At 37.3% G+C, this 20,376-nt stretch overlaps 1 protein-coding gene across 2 annotated transcripts in view; it reads left to right on the forward strand.

Annotated features, from left to right (window-relative positions):
* NLGN1 (neuroligin 1) overlaps positions 1-20,376 on the forward strand; it is a 549,479-nt gene that overhangs the window by 214,378 nt on the left and 314,725 nt on the right. The window contains exon 3 of one of the 2 annotated variants that reach the window (XM_087933470.1): positions 2,707-2,766. The exons of the other annotated variant lie outside the window; for it this stretch is intronic. Coding sequence (XP_087789596.1) covers positions 2,707-2,766 — 60 coding nt within the window. The remainder of the gene's footprint in view (positions 1-2,706; positions 2,767-20,376) is intronic. 2 annotated transcript variants of the gene reach the window in all.

Raw genomic sequence — 20,376 nt, forward strand, 5'->3', positions numbered from 1 at the left:
TAGTTTGAGATAAGTTGAGCTGAAGGACACACAAAGAAGGGAAATGGATATAATAGTTGAAGGTGAGCAGCTTGAATCTGCCTTTCAGAATGCCATTTGATGCCTTTAATGGCTGCAAAGTAGATATGAATTCAACAAGTACAGCCTTTCTTAACATGACAATGCAATAAAAAGGAGAAATTTATCTCCTGGGTTCTTGTCAGTTATACACCAGTCAAAAATTACTATTTTAGTTTCCATTTAGAAGGAGAATCACATTTTTAGATACAGTTCAAATACTATAGAACTCAATACCTCCCTTACACCACAATGTATCTGTTGCCTCCACTCGTGTGTGGAGTCAGAACAGTTGTCATTTTAAAATACACTTCTGTGTTTGGTTTTGCATTTCTAGTTTCAGTGGTAGTGGTAGTTATTGTTTTTCTGACACAATGAGAGCCTGTGTTGTGGCCTGTCAGCAACCATCCCCTCCAGAAGCCAAATCAGATGAGGAGGAGGCATGGGAGTCAAGATCAGCATAATGTCTGTCAGCCCTCAGATGGAGAGTATAGGCCCCAGGTCTGGAGGTGGCTGATGAGGAAGAGGAGGAACAGGTGGGTTGAGTGCCTGATGCATTGATGCGCAGAAAGCAGAGGAGAGGAGAGCAGTGGAAATCTGTGGGCTGATCCTTGGGATGGAAGAGGCACTGCTGGTAACGAAACCACCCTAGCTCTGGGGATAAAAGGCAGGGGGCAGAGATGAATAGATGTTGCAGACAACTATTCATCTCTGCGCCGGACAAACCTGTTAGCCTGCTGTGAGAGAGAGGCTTTTTGCCAGGGCTGCTAGCGCTCCTAATAAAGGAATCATTGATTGATTACAGAGGGTTTGTCACATATGGGAAGTTGGGTCAGAACAGCCTGGACATTGTCCTACCGCATTGTCCATTTGTTCATAGTTAACATGATGTTTGAAGTGTGCGAAGAATTTTAGTTTTTGATGCCAATGGGTATGGATTTGAGTAAGCCATAACTCAAAAAGTGAGGCAAGAAAGGACACCATCTTTAACTATTGAAGATGTTCTTCTGGGTGTGTAGTTTGATGATCACTATCTCCATCTCTAACAGCATGATTTATTGCAAGGTTATAGGAATCGGGTGAAGATTTGTGGAACTAAATATGGTCCTTATTTCTCTGCCCAGCAACACTGAATTGTGACGCTGGGTCTGCATCTGAAATGAACATGGAAAGAGATGTTACTCTTTGCCTCAGGCAACAAACATTTTTTTTTGGGGTGGGTGGGAATCCTACGAGTGCATTTGATTGTATTTCTCAGTCTTCTTTTCCACTGACAGTACTTTATAATTTTCCATGGGTTTTTTTTTCTCCTCACATTGCCAATTTCTAATCAGTTTACTATTTTATAGTCATATGAAAAAAAAAATGATGAAAAAAGAATATTTGATGCATAAATCTTTTAATGTTTCTTTGGACTGCTGTGCGCTTCTTGCCTATCCATGTTCTGGTGACTATCGTTCCCTTTTGATTTTTCTTTTGTCCTTACTTTCCTTCAATTGTCATCATTTTATGCATGAGATTTGTATTCTTTCTTTTTAACTTTGTGCTTGGCTGCTTTTTAAAAAACCTGAATGTTCTATGGTTCTACTGTATATCAGCAGGGAGAAATATCCCCCTGTGATGCATGCAAGTGACAGAATTATGTTAGCACGAAAAAAGAGTAAAATAAATGTGGTGTTGAATTTTAGTTGTTTTGGTGTGTGCTTTCAAATTATAAAAAGATGTGGTATATACAAATAGTGTTTTCATGGCATTTGAGTTTTCTTGAAGCAATCAGAAGAAGAAAAACACAGAACACAGAATGCTTGAGGAAAACAGTAGCCATTTTCATTTGCAAAATGTGATTAATCTTGCACTGGTTAATGGTATTTTTGTCTCCTGACACTGAATGTTTTTAAGTCTTAATTCTTTTATTCTTATGAATCAGTTCGCAATGCCTTGACCTGCTAAGACGGTAATGAATTTTGTGAAAGAAACCCTTCCAATGTTTGCTTTTTGATCCCTATTTTGGTATCTCTCATTTTTAACGAGAATGTCAGCAGGTATTCTAAAGTTCAAAGGGATTTTTATGTTCAGAACTGCATTTAAATTATATACACTGGGATGGAAAAAAAACACCATTGGAAATTGTTAATTACTGTGGCTGGATTTATGAAATTCAATTTACGTGTGTTAGACTGTTTGTTTTAAAACAAATTCCTTTTTAAAAACCTTTATCTTGCTTTTTCAATTTGGAATCTTTGTAATGCAGACCAAAAGCAAAACGGTTGTTCCCTGAAATGTATATGTTTCAGTGCTTATAAATAAATTTGTCAATTCAGCAGATGAAAACATTCCTTGGCTGTTATTTTGTATATAATGGGTATTTTATTATTATTTTTTCCTATTAAAAATATTCATATTCAGGTTTAATATAATATCTGGACCGCTTATTTGCTTTTTACATAGAAGTTGATTAAAAAGCATCTCAATATACCCATTGAGAGATATTTCACTGGAAAACACATTTTCAAGATAATAAGATAATAATCTCTTTCCTGGAGAATTTTTCTTGAAACATCTTTGGAAGTTTAACATTGACTTTTTTTCTTTAGTCTTGTATATTCTTGAATTGTCTTTTTCCTCCATTTTCTCCATTCTCAATCCTAGGTCCCCTAACAAAGAAACAGACAGATGATTTAGGTGCTAACGAAGGTGCAGAAGATGAAGGTATATTTTTTCCCCCTGCCAAACTGATTTGCATGACAAGGATCCCCTTTGAAAAACTTTTTTCTCCCTTCTTTTTTTTTCTTCTTGTCTTCTTTTGAAGATGTGTTTTCTTTTTTAAATTCCCATTTTTGATGTGTTTTGTCTTCTTGCTTGTTGTTACATATTTTATTTTTTTAAAGAAAGAATGTTGTTAAGTTCTTTAAATAACAGTGTTTTTTTTTTAAAAAAGGAGGGTGTTTTATTTTTCTTTGCTTGGGACCAACTTTTGGTGTGTTGCATCCCAACTGAATTTTGTCCGTGATAACTAACACACTCTGGAAACACACTCTGTAAACCTTCTTGCATGTTTTCTAACCTCTGTTTTGATCGATTTCACTCAATATCAAGGCGATGTGTTTTGTTTCTTTTTGTCACCCACTTATTTCCATTTTTAGAGAAATGTGTTTGAAAGTGTGATAAATGCTGTTATAAAAATGTTTCCTAAGCAACCATATTGTTCCAATGCTTCACATCTCAGTATCCTCAATGCAGTTTTACTGTTGTGGAAAAAGGGAGATTGCAGAATACTTTCTGCTAATTGGAGAATATACACGAAATCTTAGACATCTGTCTGTCTGTCTGTCTGTCTGTCTGTCTATGCATATATGTATCTACCTATCTACTTACCTATCAGTGGGCTGCAACTGATTTAACAACCAGTTCTGTGAGTTCACACTTTGCGTATGCATGCAGCATTCAATAAACACCAATTTGAACTTCTCAACTCACCTTCTAGCCTTCCCCGGTAAGTAGAACAGCTGAGGCACGGTAATCCACTTTGTCACACAAATCAGCTGAGCTGCAAAAGAAGGAAATATAAGACAGGATACAGCGGGGACTAGTGGATGAGGCCAGATGATTGTCATTTGTACCAGTTCACTAGAACCAGTCCAAACCGGAAGCAGCCCACCACTGCATTTATCTATCTATCTATCTATCTATCGGTATTTATTATTTTTACAAATAACTCAGGGCGGCAGATATATCAACACACCTTCCTCCTCTTCTTTTCCCTATAACAACAGCTCTGTGAGGTCAATTGGAATGAGAGAGTGACTGGCCCAAGGTCACCTAGCTGGTTTTGGGGCTAAAGCGGGGCTTGAACTCATGATTTCTATCTTTCTAGCTGGTTCCTTAACCACTGGCTAGGCCAAACTGGCTACACATTAACAAAAAGTATATTATTCTTGTTCTTAATGATATAAAGACAATTTTGAAGGAAAGGGTGACTCCTGGTGACTACATGGTTATAACTGATGAATTTTCTTGACAAAAAAACATGGAAGTGGTTTCCTTTGACTTCTGGAATGTTTCTTCTAGTTCCAGTCTAACTAGCCTCTAGTATTCCTTCTTAAACTAATCAAACTTGACCTGGTGAGTTTCCAAGTCTAGACAAGATGAATAAGGTCCTGTTACCCATACTGAGACCATAGGAACGGTAGAGCTAGTCAACCGTTGAAATAAATAAATGATTGATTTGGTTTCATTTGAAAACTCTTCTGAGACATTTTACTTTTACTAGCACCTTTGTATTATGCCTCTTCATTCCCTTCCTTACTTTCTGGAATCCTAGAACAGACCAGCTGTGTGTTTCTTCTCTGATACTCAAAACTATTTAATTATATGTTAAGTATGTGTGTGTGTATGTGTGTTGTTGTTGTTGTTTCTATTTCTACTTTGAATTAAATAAAATACAAGGAAAAATGCTTAACTGAGATATTGTAATATATTCTGCAACCTAGAATATATTTTGCTACCTAAATATTGCCCCCCCACAAAAAAATAATAATCTTGCTCTCTTAACATAGTTAATTTGTAAAACCTGGCTTTTCCCTGCTTTCGAGAGCCCTCCCATGCACCCATGAACTCCCAAATTCCACTGTGTCATTAATTCAAAGGTTGACTGAAGAAGCTGAATTATTTAACACTTTAAATAAAAAGAATAAACTGAAAATTGGGGGGTCAAAGGGAGAGAATTAATTAGAAAAGTGAGTTAATTTTCCCATTGGTGCAACCACTAGAACCAAATTCATCTTAACCCTCTCTCATTCAGATCAGACTTTAATATGCTCACTTCAAACTTCTATCTCTAAGTCTGAGGCTCTTTAAAAGGTCATAAGTTTTGCAAGAATCTTCCATTCAAAGTGCGGGCTTAGGATATCAGCATTCCAGGTATGGGTACTTAATTCTTAGCCTCTACAAAAGCTTTAGGGTTGTGTTTTTCTGATGTTCAAGAAAGAAAATTGTACTTTTTGCAATGTTTCCAAGATGTACATACAGAAATAGAACAAAAGTTGGACTGTCCATGATTTGAAATTATTCAGGTATGTGTAGATGCCTAAGATCTCCTGTAATTATTAATTGATGGGTGGTGAGAAAGTTGTGCACGCCTCCTACAGAATCCTTAGGAGAGGGGTGAGGTCAATAGTAGACAGTCTAAGGTTAAAGTTTTTGGGTTTGGGGGAAGAAACCACAGAGTCAGGTAGAATATTCCAGACATTGACCCCTCTGTTGCTGAAGTCGTATTTCCTGCAATCAAGTTTGGTGCAGTTAACCTTGAGTTTGTATCTATTGTGTGCTCTTGTGTTGTTATGGTTGAAGCTGAAGTATTCATTGACAGGTAGGACATTGCAATGTATGATTTTATATACCATACTTAGATCAGACCGAAGACCGCGTAATTCAAGGTTTTCTAGGTCTAGAATTTCAAGTCTGGTGGCATAAGGTTGTCTTGTGTTACACGGAGTTACCATATCTCAGCTTCTAGATAACTTTACCTGGATGACAGAGAATCTTCATCTTCCTAGAAAGATATTAAGTCTGAAATAAAATGATTTATTATTTCCATGCATATTTTTTATTTTATTTGTTTGTCAAACATGTACAAGGTAACAAATATAGATATAAACATAAACATGAACAAAGGAAATAAATACAGATAAATGGGGACAGTAACTGTAAGATTCTGCACCGTTTTGTCCACAGAATACTCAAGATGTCAAATAATTTAAAATAAAATAATTTAAGAAATCCTTCAAACCACAGTTAATTTGTTTATTAGTATAGCTGAGAAAGCCAGGCTGAAATGAAAGCAGAACAAGTGGGGCTAAATCTTACTGTTCTCAGAGTGAATTTGGAGTGATGATGATTATGAAAACCATGTGACTGTACTCTTCCAAAGTCACACTTGAGTCCTTTAGATTTCACAGCAGTTTCCACGTGTCCCTTTGAGCAAGAAGTTTCTCTGGCAAAATAAACCATTGAATTTTTATCATTCCCCCTTTTCAAACAATGCTCTTCTGCAGACCACCACAAATGGTGACCCACTAAGGTTTATGAAATGGATTGGTTCAGTTATTTAAAAGATTTACAAGCCACAGGGTAAATGTTTATTAGATTGTTGAAAACACTCGTGTTCTTACAGTCTCACATGAATAGCAAAATAAAGAAGTTAATCTGTTCCAGACTGGCAATCATAATTAGATGGTGATTAGATTAGCTTTGTAAATTAGAAGCTTCACAGACCTATCCTAAGGTGATGTCTTTTCAGGTAGGAAAATACCTTCGGGATCCAACTCACACATTTAAAATTATGTTCTCTGTTGCTTTTTGCCCACAGTCACACTTTCTTACACTTTCTATGACAAGTTGTTAGTTATTTCCATAACCCTATTAACATTCAAAACTTTGAGAGCAATTCCCCCATTAACACTGGCCTTTCCTATACAATCAAAAATTAATAAATGGATATTGTGTGATATTAAGAGGTTCCTAGTCCTAGTTTTTATTTGGCTCACATTTTGGGAAAGGCTGTGCTGTTTACAGATCTTGTTGAGAAATTACTTCAAAGATCAGCTCTTCACCCTTCAGACTGTTGTGGCTTTTCTAATTTGTTGCATAATTGTGGGGCAGGCACTAACAGCTAAAACATCCGTCAAATTAATCAGTACCTTTCACTCTTTGGGGAAAAAAATGTAAGAACATCTCTGTGCAAAATAAACTTAGCTAGCAGTGACAGGAGAACTATCAGAAGTAACTCAGTTCTTTTTATGAAATTGATTGGGTGGCACCTCTTCTATTAGTAACAGATGACTACTGAAGTTAGTAATAGTGAAGTTCTCTGAAGTTGTGACAAATTATCTTTAGAGGTTCCAGAGTCTTTTTTTAAACTTTGAGAAATGGAGCAGAATATTCATTTCCCCTTTCAGAATATTATTTCACTGACTCTTGTATCAGTATTTTTTTTTTCAGTTGTCTTTTGCCTAAGCAATAGAACTTCCTTAGGTTAATTCTGATGCAAGTAGTCTCAATTGAGAGACCATTTACAATTACATTAGTGATGAAAAAGGACAGGTCCTTATACTTACAACTGTCATAGTATCCCTGCAGTTGTGTGTTTGAGATTAAGGTACTTCACAATTGGTGGGTGATTATAACCATTGCATCATCCTTCAGTCATGTGACCGTCCTTTGCATACTTCACAGCCAGTGCCTTTTTTGTATATAATTCTTATTAAAACTTTTACATAAGAGTAGTCAATAGAAAAGTAAAATCGCCAGTGTGTGGTCATGTCATGCCTTGGCACAAGTGAGGTCATAACTCCATTGGGGTCGTGCGATTTCTCACTTAATGATTGCATTGCTTAATAATGGAGTTGATCGTTTAATTTGGGGATCATTATCTTTAGAGTGTGTGCAGTTCTAATTTCTGGATTACTAGGAAAACAACTAGGAGATCATTCTGAGCAAATTGTGCTACCCTGACTTTTCTAAACCTATAGTTTCTCATTATTTTCTGAATGAACTTGCAAATCATTTGGAAAAAAGATTGTAAAATTATAATTGAGAACAGTGACCCAAGCTGACAATCTGGGCAGCTATGATGTCTCATCATCTGTAGAGATATCTAGAATGTTTATCTTTCGTTGCACTTAAGTATTTATTTTGGCCAAAATAAAGAAAGGAATTAAAAGTTATAAGAGACATAGATGAGCTCACTTGGGTTACCTGGATTTGAGCTGAACAATGGACATATTTTCTATCTTGTCCAACCATCCTATCTTCCTCTCCTAGTCCTGTGACCAGTGGTGGGATTCAAATATGTTAACAACTGGTTCTCTGTCCTAATAATTTCTCCCAACAACCAGTTCACGAAACTGCTCAGAAAGTTAACAACCAGTTCTTCCAAGGTGATGCGAACTGGCTGAATCCCACCACTGCCTGCGACACACAAAACACACAAGAGAAGCATTGATCAAACCACCACGACCAGTTTCTACCATTCACTAGGGACATCCCTGCCTGAGATCCCTTTGTCCCTTCCACAAATTATTGCCATTGTTCGGAAGTTCTACTGGAAATTCTAAAAAACTTTTTGATTTGGGGGCCGCACACATAATGTGACATTTCTCCAAATGGTCTCATAGTTGGAAGAGAAAACACAATGATGACTCTTCCATTTCCCCCTACCTTTTAATTTTATAGAAGGGAAATGAAAGTAAGGCTCTTGTCTTTTTGACTGTTAACTTTTGCCACTTAGCACACCCTATGTTGCATGGACTGATTGAAAAGCAGAATAACTTCCAAAGGAGAAATGAGACACAGAGCAAATAAATCCTAATAAAATATGACAGCAAGGAAGCTAACTAAATCTGCTTGCTCAATTCAAGATGTATAAATTCATATTCTGTATTAAAAAGTCATATCAGTGGATCAGTCAGACATCATATCTTTCCCCCATTTTGGAAAACTGCTTTACTGTATTTAAACCAATTCTTTAAGAAGAGGTGAGCTGTTTTTCCTTTCATTGTTCCTTTGCTTCTGTTCCTTCTTTTTTAAAAATGCTGATATTTCTACATCCAAAGAGTATCAAGGAAAGCTTTGAACTGTTCCCTGAACCCAGTTTTAATCAGACATACCGTATTTCCCCATGTATAAGCCACCCCTTTTTTCCAAAATTTTCAAGCCCAAAAAGTAGGGGTGGCATATACAAAGCAATTACACTTTTTATACGTGAAAAATGCATAAAATAATAAAGTAGGAATAAACTGGTTTTCCAGCAGTATGCTATACTTTTTGTAAAAATTGTACGTGATGATACGATTACGAGTGCGAGTACGTGATAGAAATGCATACGCTAGGCATCGGCCTGAATGCTTCGTTCCTACTCTCGTTCGATCGTAGATTGCTAGCGTCGCCCTTGCACCGCTTTCGGCGTCATGACCGAGTTGTAGATCTAGGCGTCGAATTTTGTTTCTTTGTAAATTTTCTTTCTTCATAACTTGTTTCTCTAATAAAATATTTTTCAAAACTTCACAGTCCAAAAATTGGGGGTGGCTTATACAAGGGGGTGCTTATACATGGGGAAATACGGGTATATCTCAATTTTAGGAGGGGCTCTTTCAACGTTCTTGCTAAGCTGACATATAGTTGACATTTACTGATCCCCAAAATTGTGCTAGGATCTGAATATTAACTCGGATAGGAGGACATCTGGAAATCTCGGGTTCAAAGAACAAATGGGAAAATCTCCCTTTCTCCCTCCCTCCCTCCATCCCCCTCTCTTTATGTGTATGTGTGTACAAACGGATAACAAACCATTTGTGAAGAAAACTAAACGGGCATGTCATGAAGTCACCAGAAATCAAGATCAACACATAGAAGAGTTTATATTCATCTTCACAAAATATTATAGTACAGTATTTCTTCACCTTGGCAACTTTAAGATCTGGATTTCAACTCCCAGAATTCCACAGCCAGCAAGACTGGCTGATGAATTCTGTAAGTTGAAGTCCAGACATCTTAAAGTTGCTAAATTTGCCTCCAGAAGTTGTGAATGCTCCAATACTGGAAGTTTTTTAAAAGATGTTGGATAACCATTTGTCTAAAGTGGTATAGGATTCCCTGCCTAGGTAGTGGGATGGACTAGAAGACCTCCAAGGTCCCTTCCAACTCTGTTATTCTATTCTATTCTATTCTATTCTATTCTATTCTATTCTATTCTATTCTATTCTATTCTTTGCAAGTTGAGAAACGCTAATATAGTACACACATTTCAGGTTAGTGATCTGTTTTGTAACTACCTTCCAGAAAGAGTATTAGAAAGAACATATAAAATTAATTAGTTAATATTAAGTAGTTAATATTGGGTAGTATGTTTTCTATCAGAATTGCTAGCAGGACAATTTCATGGAACAAAGTGCGCTTTGAGAGCATACCTTATTTATTTATTTGTTTGTTTGTTTGTTTTTGTCAATTTCTTACAAGATAATAGGTATAAGTAAAAAAAACATAGTTATGAATACATATAAGAAAAATAAAAAAAATAAAAAACAGTAGGACAGGGACGCTGGCACATTGGTGCGCTTATGCACGCCCCCTACAGACTTCTTAGGAGAGGAGTAAGGTCAATAGTAGACAGTCTAAGCTTAAAGTTTTTGGGGTTTGGGGAAGAAACCACAGAGTCAGGTAGAGTATTCCAGATGTATTCCAATGTATTCCAGACATTGACCACTCTGTTGCTGAAGTTGTATTTCCTGCAATCAAGTTTGGTACGATTAACCTTGAGTTTGTATCTGTTGTTTGCTCTTGTGTTGTTATGGTTGAAGCTGAAGTATTCATTGACAGGTAGGACATTGCAATGTATGATTTTATATACTAGACTTAGATCGGACCGAAGGTGGCATAGTTCTAGGTTTTCTAGGTCTAGAATTTCAAGTCTGGTGGCCTAAGGTATTCTGCAAGGAGTAGAGGAGTAGAGAACTCTTCTTGTGAAATATTTCTGGACTTTCTCAACTGTGTTAATATCACATATGCAATATGGGTTCCAGACTGATGAGCTGTATTCAAATATTGGTCTAGCAAATGTTTTGTATGCTCTAATTATTAGTGTAATATTACCAGAGAAAACGCTATGTTAGATTAGGTTAACAACTCTTAATGTCTTTTTGGCTATGTAGTTACAGTGGGCTCTAGCACTGTCTTAGATCATTAGAGATGAGTACTCCAAGATCCTTGACAGAGTTTGGATCATCAACAAGGTCTTGACTATTCAGCCTGTATTTTATTTTCTGATTTTTTTGCCAATATGTTGGACAGAGTATTTATTTGTTGAGATTTGAAGTTGCCATTTGTTTGACCATTCTGATACATAATCAAGATCTTTTTGAAGGGTAGCAGTATTCTCTGTGGTATTGAACAGCTTTACATCATCAGCGAAGAGAACCCAGTTGCTCTTAATATGATCACAGAGGTCATTTATGTAGAGTATGAAGAGAGTTGGTCCTAAAACATTGCCTTGGGGGCACCATTGTTGGCAGGTACAGAATTTGAAAGATGCTCCCAATTTTGACCATTTGTTGTCTGTTTGACAGGAATGCTTCTATCCAGTTATGCAGGTTCCCAGAGATACCATAAGATTTTAGTTTTAGGAGTGGTTTTTCATGTACCACTGAATCAAAGGCTTTACAGAAGTCTATGTAGATTGTGTTTATTGCTTTGCCTTGATGAAGTTGTGTAGTTCATATGTTTTTGCAGTTAGTTGCAGATTACATAATGGTCTTTTCCTAAAACCAAATTGTTTATTAGAGAGTAGGTTGTTTGTTTCTAAGTGGAGGATGATGGATTGGTTAATAATTGATTCCATGACTTTACAGGTGACGCAGCATAAAGCGATTGGTCTGTAATTTTCAACTAGGCTGGGGTCTCCCTTTTTGAAGATGGGGATGATCATGGCTTGTGACCATAGTTTTGGCAAGGAGCTGGTCCTGAAAGATTTTTCAAAGATTATGCTTAGAGGTTCGGCTATGGTGGTGGATAGCTTTTTTAAGAAGTATGCACATACTCCATCTGGTCCAATAGATAGAGATGGTTTTAGATTGTGTAGTGCTTTTAATTTGATTCTCCTGAAGCAAGGCCCCTAGGGGTTGGCATGGGAAAATGAGAATAATAGTATTTTTGGAAACTTCTAAACAGAATTGTGTGGGGAACTATGTGTATTAATCTGAGGTACTCTGTCAATTCTATGCTTCAGGATTCAAGTGTACTTTTATACTGCATGAATGGATGATACAAAAAGCCTTAAATCTCTTTTTAAATCCATGAAAATATCCCAAGTTAAAATTTCACATTATTTGAGTTTTCATTTTGCTATTGTTTTACATTTCCCTCCTTAGGGAAGTTTGCACTGCATTATCAGTGTATTACATATTGCATTAATAATACTTGAAGATATGGGAATAATAACTACTGACAATACATTCACGAATGAAGCTCCCATATAAATTTTAGCAATGAAGAGACTTTCAGCATTTCTATTGTTTGGTAGTGCATAATGTGAAGTCTTCTCTTAGTTTAATTACTGTTTTTCTTTCCAGAAAATGCATTTTAACCCTTCTAAACCCTTCTATTGCATATTTCAATATTTATATTTATTCTAGCTGTTGTTCTTCAATCATCAGCTTGAAAGTGGGCTTAGCATAAATAGCACCATGACCCATGTATTTGTGGAGTCCTTGGTGCTCTCTGGGCTTGGTGATCTTCTTGCAGACTTTTCATTACCAAACTAGGTAACATCATAGCACTGATTTTTACCTAGTTTCATAATGAAATATTTGCAAGAAAGCCATCAATCTCAGAGAGCACCAAGGTTCTAACATAGATGGAAGGTACTACCTGACTAATAGAAACACAATTGGTTCAAACAAGAAGACAGAATTTCTCTCTTCCATGAACCAGAGGTCTTGAACTAATTTGACTAATTTCCAATGGCCCATAATGAATCTCTCACTATTTTAAAGTGGCCACCTTGGATTTAATTAATTTTCATTGGCATCATTGGTCGAAGGACACTGTAATTCATATATGGAACAGACAGTAGCAAAAGACTGATTGGTTACATAGCAGAGTAACCATTAAATCATTCAGGAAGCTCTGGGCATAGATTTGAAAGTTTGTGTTTTCAATATTTTATTAACTTCTCTTTCTGGACTAATCAGATATACTGTATATCAAATCTTGCAATTCAGGGTTGTTTGCCTCCATTTCTGCAAGGTCTCTCTCTCTCTCTCCCCCACTCTCTTTCTCTAAATAGTAGTCCATCTTATATTCGTCACCCTGCATGTCTTAGAATTAAAACATTTAAGGACCTCTTCCCTGTGGCTCTTAACAACAGCAGAAAATTTTGACACAAACCACTCTTGTGACATCATCACTACACTTTTCCTTTGAGGTTGAAAAAAATAAAACAAAAATTGTCCATCCACGATTTAATTTATTTGTCTGGGTTGTCTTCCTGAAAAATAATTATCTCTTGTGTCTGTACTAGATTTGCTTTTCCTAAAGTAGCTCTTATTTTATGGATAAAGGTGGTGGCACGATGGTTAGAACTCTGCCCACTGTCAGCAGTTCAATCCTGACTAGCTCAAAGTTGACTCAGACTTTTACCCTTCCATGATTGGTAAAATGAGGACCCAGATTGTTGGGGCCAATATGATGACTCTGTAAAGTGCTTAGAGAAGACTGTAAAGCACTATGGAGCAGTATATAAGTCTACATGCAAGTGCTAGTGCTAAAGATCTGTCGTCATCATTATCATCAGCAAATTTTGCCTCTCTTTAAGTTGTTAGATTTTCCTGATAGTTCAGTTATTCAACCACCTTTAGTAGCATGTTTATGTAGCTATTAGACCTTGTTTATTTGCAGCCTAGTGCCAGTAGAACACAGGTAGAAAAGTAAAAAAAAATACAGAAATGCAATAATGAGGCAAGTACAAATGTCTGCAATACAGGCAACTGATGAAGCACATGCTCTGTTCTTTCTGTGTGTCCAGAGTCATGGAGGCATTGTTTCTCCAGTTAGGTAAACCTTACTGTATCACCCTTCAAAGGACAGGAAGGGCATGACATCATGCCAGAGCAAATGCCCTCCAGTGGTTAGGTACTTTGGATTTAGTGAAATACGTCATAGAGGAGACAGTGGTTAATTGAAGTTTTCAGAACTGAATCTGCTCTGGCTACTCAAATGAAAAGGAAATATCAAGAGCCTTGTGGACCTTTGCTAATATATAATCTCATAGGAAGAATCTGCCATTGTTACCTCTTTGCAGGCATCTGCATCCTAATTACATGAAGTACTGTGGAAATATATTTTCAAATGTCAAGAGCAGTAATGGCACAAATAGATTTATGAGCAGCTTCTTCCTATTATGAATTCTTTTAAAGTTATTCCTTCTGACATAGCAATGAAAGAGAGGAGAAAACCAAGCTTGCTTTAAAGGTAAAGGTTCCCCTCGCACATACATGCTAGTCGTTTCTGGCTCTAGGGGGCGGTGTTCATCTCTGTTACAAAGCCGAAGAGCCAGCGCTGTCCAAAGACGTCTCCGTGGTCATGTGGCTGGCATGACTAAATGCCGAAGGTGCACAGAACGCTGTTACCTTCCCACCAAAGTGGTCCCTATTTTTCTATTTGCATTTTTATATGCTTTCGAACTGCTAGGTTGCCAGAAGCTGGGATAAGTAACGGGAGCTCACTCCATTACTCAGTGCTGACCTTTCTGATCAACAAGCTCAGCGTCTTAGCCACTGAGCCACCGCGTCTCCTTAAAGAAAATTTAAGGAGTTGTTTAGAAAGTTTGAATGAACATAGATTTTCATCTTTAACAAGAATTTGCTTTTAGAGAGGGATTAGTCCAGATCTGTACCTCCCCCTGCCCTTTTTTTAAAAAAAAGTCTGTGGAAAAACAGAAAACAATGTTGTCCCATCCTCAGTATTCGTTTTCCTTCAGATCTCTGAAGATTTTTCCTGTGCTTCTCTTCAGTCTAAACATAGAAAACTTGTTCAAATGTTGCTCTTTATGTAGTTTTGGGAGCACAAGAAAGATTTTACATATATTTTGCTTCTTTACTGTAGTCAGATTCTACTCATGGATGACTCATTAATCTCACAGTGAATATCCACATTCCACCATTGAGTTGTTCTTTTTCCATACTCATGCTAGCTTGATTCTAAGTCTGTTTAAAATGTCCTGTCAGGACTGAGACACTGTTATAAAGTAACAACCCAGTAAGAGTGGATTCTCTTTGTGTCTCTTTGCTCCATGTATGCCATCTTCAGGGACAGTGAAAACAAACCTTTTCAATTGTGCTCCACTTCTATGAACTAGCTTCCTCAGCCATTCAAATGGCCCCTTCCCTATTGGTTTAGTGGTCTTGTAAACTGTAATTATGTGAATCTTTTCTCTCTGACAATACAAGATTTCTTTTTGGCTTGACTAATTGATTAATTTGATGGATATTCCTGGTGCTACTTTTATGTGATTTTAATAGGCTTTGTGTTGATTGCATTGTTTTAAAACTCACTTAGAGAAGTCAGAATGTATGCTGTTCAGAATTAGTCTGACCTTTAAACATGATGATGATGAAGATGATGATGATGATGATGATGATGATGATGATGATGATGATGATGATGATAATAATAATAATAATAATAATAATAATAATAATAATAATAATAATAATAAACCTTTGACAACAATTTGCTGAGATTTCAATCCAAAATGAACTACCACATCTCCCCCTTTGGACCATTAAATAAATGAAAATAAATTAAATTAAATTAAATTAAATAAATGAAATCTATCCATACCAAAACAAGTAGCACATTTTCTTCAGGTCTTCTGATATATCTGTTCATCAGACACATGCATTAACATGCATTGATGTTCTAGTTACCATTTTCTGCTGTTGACTTACATTTTGCTTGTAGTTTACAAAACTTCCTAAATTTTTGGCATACACAGAGAGAGAGAGAGAGAGAGAGAGAGAGAGAGAGAGAGCACCTCTAAGACTTTGTTTCTAAAAATAATTACAGGATTCAATCTGAGTCGATCCCCAGGATCAGAGATTTAGTCTTCCAAATTTTGGACTCATGCTGGAGTCCAAAACTGCTATCTAACAGTCTGCAAGAAGTTCCCCGAGCATGGGCTCCAGCATGAGTCCAAAACAGTGGTGGGATTCAAAGAAATGTACTACTGATTCTGTGGGCGTGGCTTGGTGGGCATTACTTGATGGTCGTGACAGGGGAAGGAAAATCTCCATTCCCTCCCCACTCCAGGGGAACAATACTGCAAAATCTCCATTCCCTCCCCACCCCACTAACCTGCTTTCCAGCTCCATTCTCCTATGCAGGGCAACAAAAGAAGACCCAGCCAATCAGCTGGGACTTGGGAGGCAGAGAACAGATGGGGCGGGGCCAGACAGAGTGGTATTTGCTGGTTCTCCAAACTACTCAGAATTTCTGCTACCAGTTCTCCAGAACTGGTCAGAACGTGCTGAATACTACCTCTGGTCCAAAAGCTTGGAAGGCTAAACTTCTGATCCTGGTGATTGACCCAGATTAGATCCTGCAACTTTATCCTTGAACACCTATATTCACCTTCATTCACTACAAATAATTCTTTGTGCCTAAATGTAGACATCTACTTCTGTTGAAATTGGTTTTAATACCCAATTCTTTTATATAAGCTGAAGGGGATGAAGATATATCTACAACATTTCAGAGGTACTGTCAGAGCTTTCAGAACTCTGGAAAAAATTGAATCCTCTCAATTCCTTTTTCCTTATGTCCTTTCTGAGTGGAAAGAACCATATTGCTTCATAGAGGTGGATTTCTTGTAGGTCAGCAGTGATATTTTTGACAGTGTAGCATGCAGAAAATTTATTTCATCTCTATTCTTATCTGCTATGGCATGTGGATAAATTGAGAGAAGTTTGCAGTACTGCATGTCCTTAACCTTTTGGAGCATAATATTCAAAAGGAAGTCATAAAAAAAGCATTATGGAGGTTGAATTTATTCACAGAGCTCTTTATAACTTGAACTTGATTTCTTGCTAGAATACAAGGTTCAGGAAATAGATGTGGCTGTTTCTACAAAGACAGTTATTCTATTTGCCCCATTTGCCCAGATAAACCAAATGGTGCTACCAAGACTTCATTACTATTCACAGTCAGTGCTCTGTAATTCAATGTAATTTTAATTAAAGATGAATTCTTAAACAATCTCCTGCACTACCTACAAGCATACAATTAGCTGCTTACAGCTTCTGCTGTGAGCAGTCATTTAGTGGTTCTCAAATTAATAATTTATTTTTGGTCCCTACATTTTACATTCATGGTAGGAAAATAAGAAGCCAATGCTATGGGTAAAAAAGCCATCATGGAGGAAAATGTGGAGGAAGTGGGAAATATCCTTAGGTATTCTAATTAATGTTGAAACACATCAAATAGGTGATTCCACAGGCAAAACTAAATGTCATTTCCACCTGTAGTTTAATGCACAAATTGCCAGTGTCACCTCTCTAAAAGAGAAATGATAGAAAGATGTGCAGATATACATAACATAAACCAAAAGGCAAGTTTAAAGACATTCCAGAGTAGTTGTTAGCTTACAAATACATGGGTAAACAGGTGAAACTTCACTTGTTTATTTATTTATATCCTGCCTTTATTATTTTTTTGTAAATAATTCAAGGCAGCGAACATACTTAATAATCCTCCTACTCCTATTTTCACAACAGAAACCCCGTGAGGCGGTTTGGCTGACAGAGAGTGATTGGCTTAAGGTCACCCAGCTGACTTTCTTGTCTGAGGTGGGACTAGAACTCATAGTCTCCAGGTGATTGACCCCAAGGTCACCTAGGCTTTCATGCCTAAAGCAGGATTAGAACTCACAATCTTCTGGGAGTTGGCTGAAAGTCACCCAGCTGGTTTTCATGCTAAGGCAGGACTAGAACTCACAGTCTCCCAGATTTTAACCTGGTGCCTTAATCACAAAGCCAAACTGGCTTTTAGAATCTAAAAGTGATGATTTCATGGCTGGCCTCACTTTTCTTTGGGGGGGTGGGGAGGTGGGGTGGGGGGAAATTCCACAACTGGAATGCTATCATTAATAGCCTTTCTCCTGGCTGCTGAATGAAACCAACTGGTAGAATCTCTGATCTCTGATCTCTGATCTTGCCCTGAAAGGCATCCAAATTAAGAAATATTCATGATATTCCTCTAAAATGAAGACTGTCACCTAGTGAACAAAACATCCTATTTATTCTTCTGTCTAGGGCACTCTATTCTATAAGCTGACTAAACCTGTTATTTAGTCAGCTTATATTCTTTATTAATCCCTGCAGAACATCTGCATGGCAATAAAATACCATAGGGTGTCGATAGACATTCCATGGAATTTTATGACTTTTATCAGCTGTCCAAATGTAAACAATAAGAGAGCCTGTGTGTAACCTGTGTAAGATTTTATTCAATCCCCACCAATCATAGTTCTTTAAGAGAAATATGAACTAGGAAGTGACGCGGTGGCTTAGTGGCTTAGTGGCTAAGACACTGACCTTGTCAATCAGAAAGGTCAGCAGTTCGGTGGTTTGAATCGCTAGCACTGCATAACAGAGTGAGCTCCCGTTACATGTCCCAGCTTCTGCCAACCTAGCAGTTCAAAAGCCTGTAAAAAATGCAAGTAGAAAAATAGAGACCATTTTGGTGGGAAGGTAACAGCGTTCCGTGCACCTTTGGCATTTAGTCATGCCGGCCACATGACCACGGAGATGTCTTTGGACAGCTCTGGCTCTTCAGCTTTGTAACAGAGATGAACACTGCCCCCTAGAGCTGGAAACGGTTAGCACATATGTGTGAGGGGAGCCTTTATCTTACTTTAAAAGCAATTTGGTTAATGAATACCCTGTACTTCAATTGTTTAGGACTGTATTGAATGGCGCTCAGTCACAAGAAGCAAACTAATAAGGCTGTTTCCAAGATTGTTACTAGGAGGTAACCTACAGTTTGTTCCCTTTAACTGACAAGCCAAGTTAGCTATCTCATTCGGCTTAATAACAGGGCCAACCCTGCTTTCTGCTCCTGTATCAATCAGGCTTCCTGTTGATATTTAGATTCTAAACTTCTCATGGTAGAGTTTTAGCTTTCTTTCTTTTTTTTTTCTGCAAGGCACCATTAATATTGACCTATATAACCATTAATATATGATCATCACAGTGGCTTTAGTTCACTAAGGAGAAGTTTGGAAATGTCAGGGCAATTGCTTAAGTTTAAGCTTTGGTTTTGCTGCTGATTATAGTCTCTCTGTGTTTTGTCAAATAGGGGCTCTGTATTTCATCAAGAAGAGCTTATCCCACTCCTCCTTTCTTCTCCAACTAAATTAGCTCTTTTCTTTTCTTTGTTTAAAACCAATCAGCCAGGCTTCCAACCAATCAAAACTCAAGTAAGAAAAAACAACCAGCTCTCTTTCTCAAATTTATTCGGATATTAAGTTGGCCTAATAACAATCACTGAAGACATTGGGTGATCTAGATTTTAAGGGGAATAGCAGATTCAGAGCAGATGTGGGTGTGCACTGTGTATCTGCCAACACCTTCTTAAATCAAATGTGCTTTCGTTTTTTTTTTCCTAGGCAGTCGTGCGAGTCCAGGAAAAGACAAAGTTTCTTTAAGGAGTTGTTGACAGTGTGACGTCCACTTCCACTGTGCTTCAAATCAGCCTTTTCCCTTAAGATCCAGATAATTACATAACCTTAACATACCTTGCCCCATATATATATATATCCCAGCAATTAAGCCCAGAACCACAATCTAAATAGGAAGGCATGATTTATTTTGAAATAAATCACAACTCCATAAATATATAAGATATTGTTCTAATACAAATCTTTTCCTCTCTTTTCAGTTCTCCTTAGAATCAGTTGGATGATAAAATTAATGCATTTTTCCTATGCTAATGGATTAACAGTGGCAAGGGAAAGCTTTGTTGATCCTGAATATTTTATCATGACCAATTTAGTGATAAAAGTTCCATGCTGAACTGATTAAAGCTCCCTTTATTGTGCTTATTCCTATTTAAAAAAAACCTTACTAGTAGTCCTCAACTTATGACTACAATTGGGACCAGAATGTCTGTTGCTAAAAAGTGAAATGAGTTGCCCCTGATTTTATGACTGTTTTTGCCATGCCTGTTAAGAGAACCACTGCAGTTGTTATATGAAGCATGTGGTCATTAAGTGAATCTGGATTCCCCCATTGACTTGGCTTGTCAGAAGCTGGCTGGGAAGGTCACAGAGGCTGATCACGTGACCCCAGGATGCTGCAACCATTGTAAATACATGCTGGTTGCCAAGTGCTCAAATTTTGATCATTGTAATTGTGTGGATACTGTAACAGTTGTAGTGCAAGGATTGGAGGTCATGTTTTTCACTGCTGTTGTAACTTCAGATAGGCACTAAAAAAATGGTTGTAAGTCAGGAACAATCTCTAAAGGGACTCGTTCCACCCCCTCCCCACCCCCCTGCCAAATCAAACCATCCATCTTTTTTTTAGATCCTTCAAAGTTTAGATGTTTTTTTCTAAATCTAAGAATTTTATGCTGGTCTCAGCCCTACAACTTTCTTGCCTGATTTGTAAGGACCTCCATCCCTTTCAAAGATTACTTGTAGACTAAGATTCTGCCATCTCTTCTCCTTACAGATGGCTGTAATTAGAAATTTATGGCAACATTAGAAGG

Source organism: Pseudonaja textilis, chromosome 4, assembly GCF_049901715.1.
Source record: "Pseudonaja textilis isolate UNSWEBS1 chromosome 4, rPseTex1.2, whole genome shotgun sequence".
Lineage (NCBI taxonomy): Eukaryota > Metazoa > Chordata > Lepidosauria > Squamata > Elapidae > Pseudonaja > Pseudonaja textilis.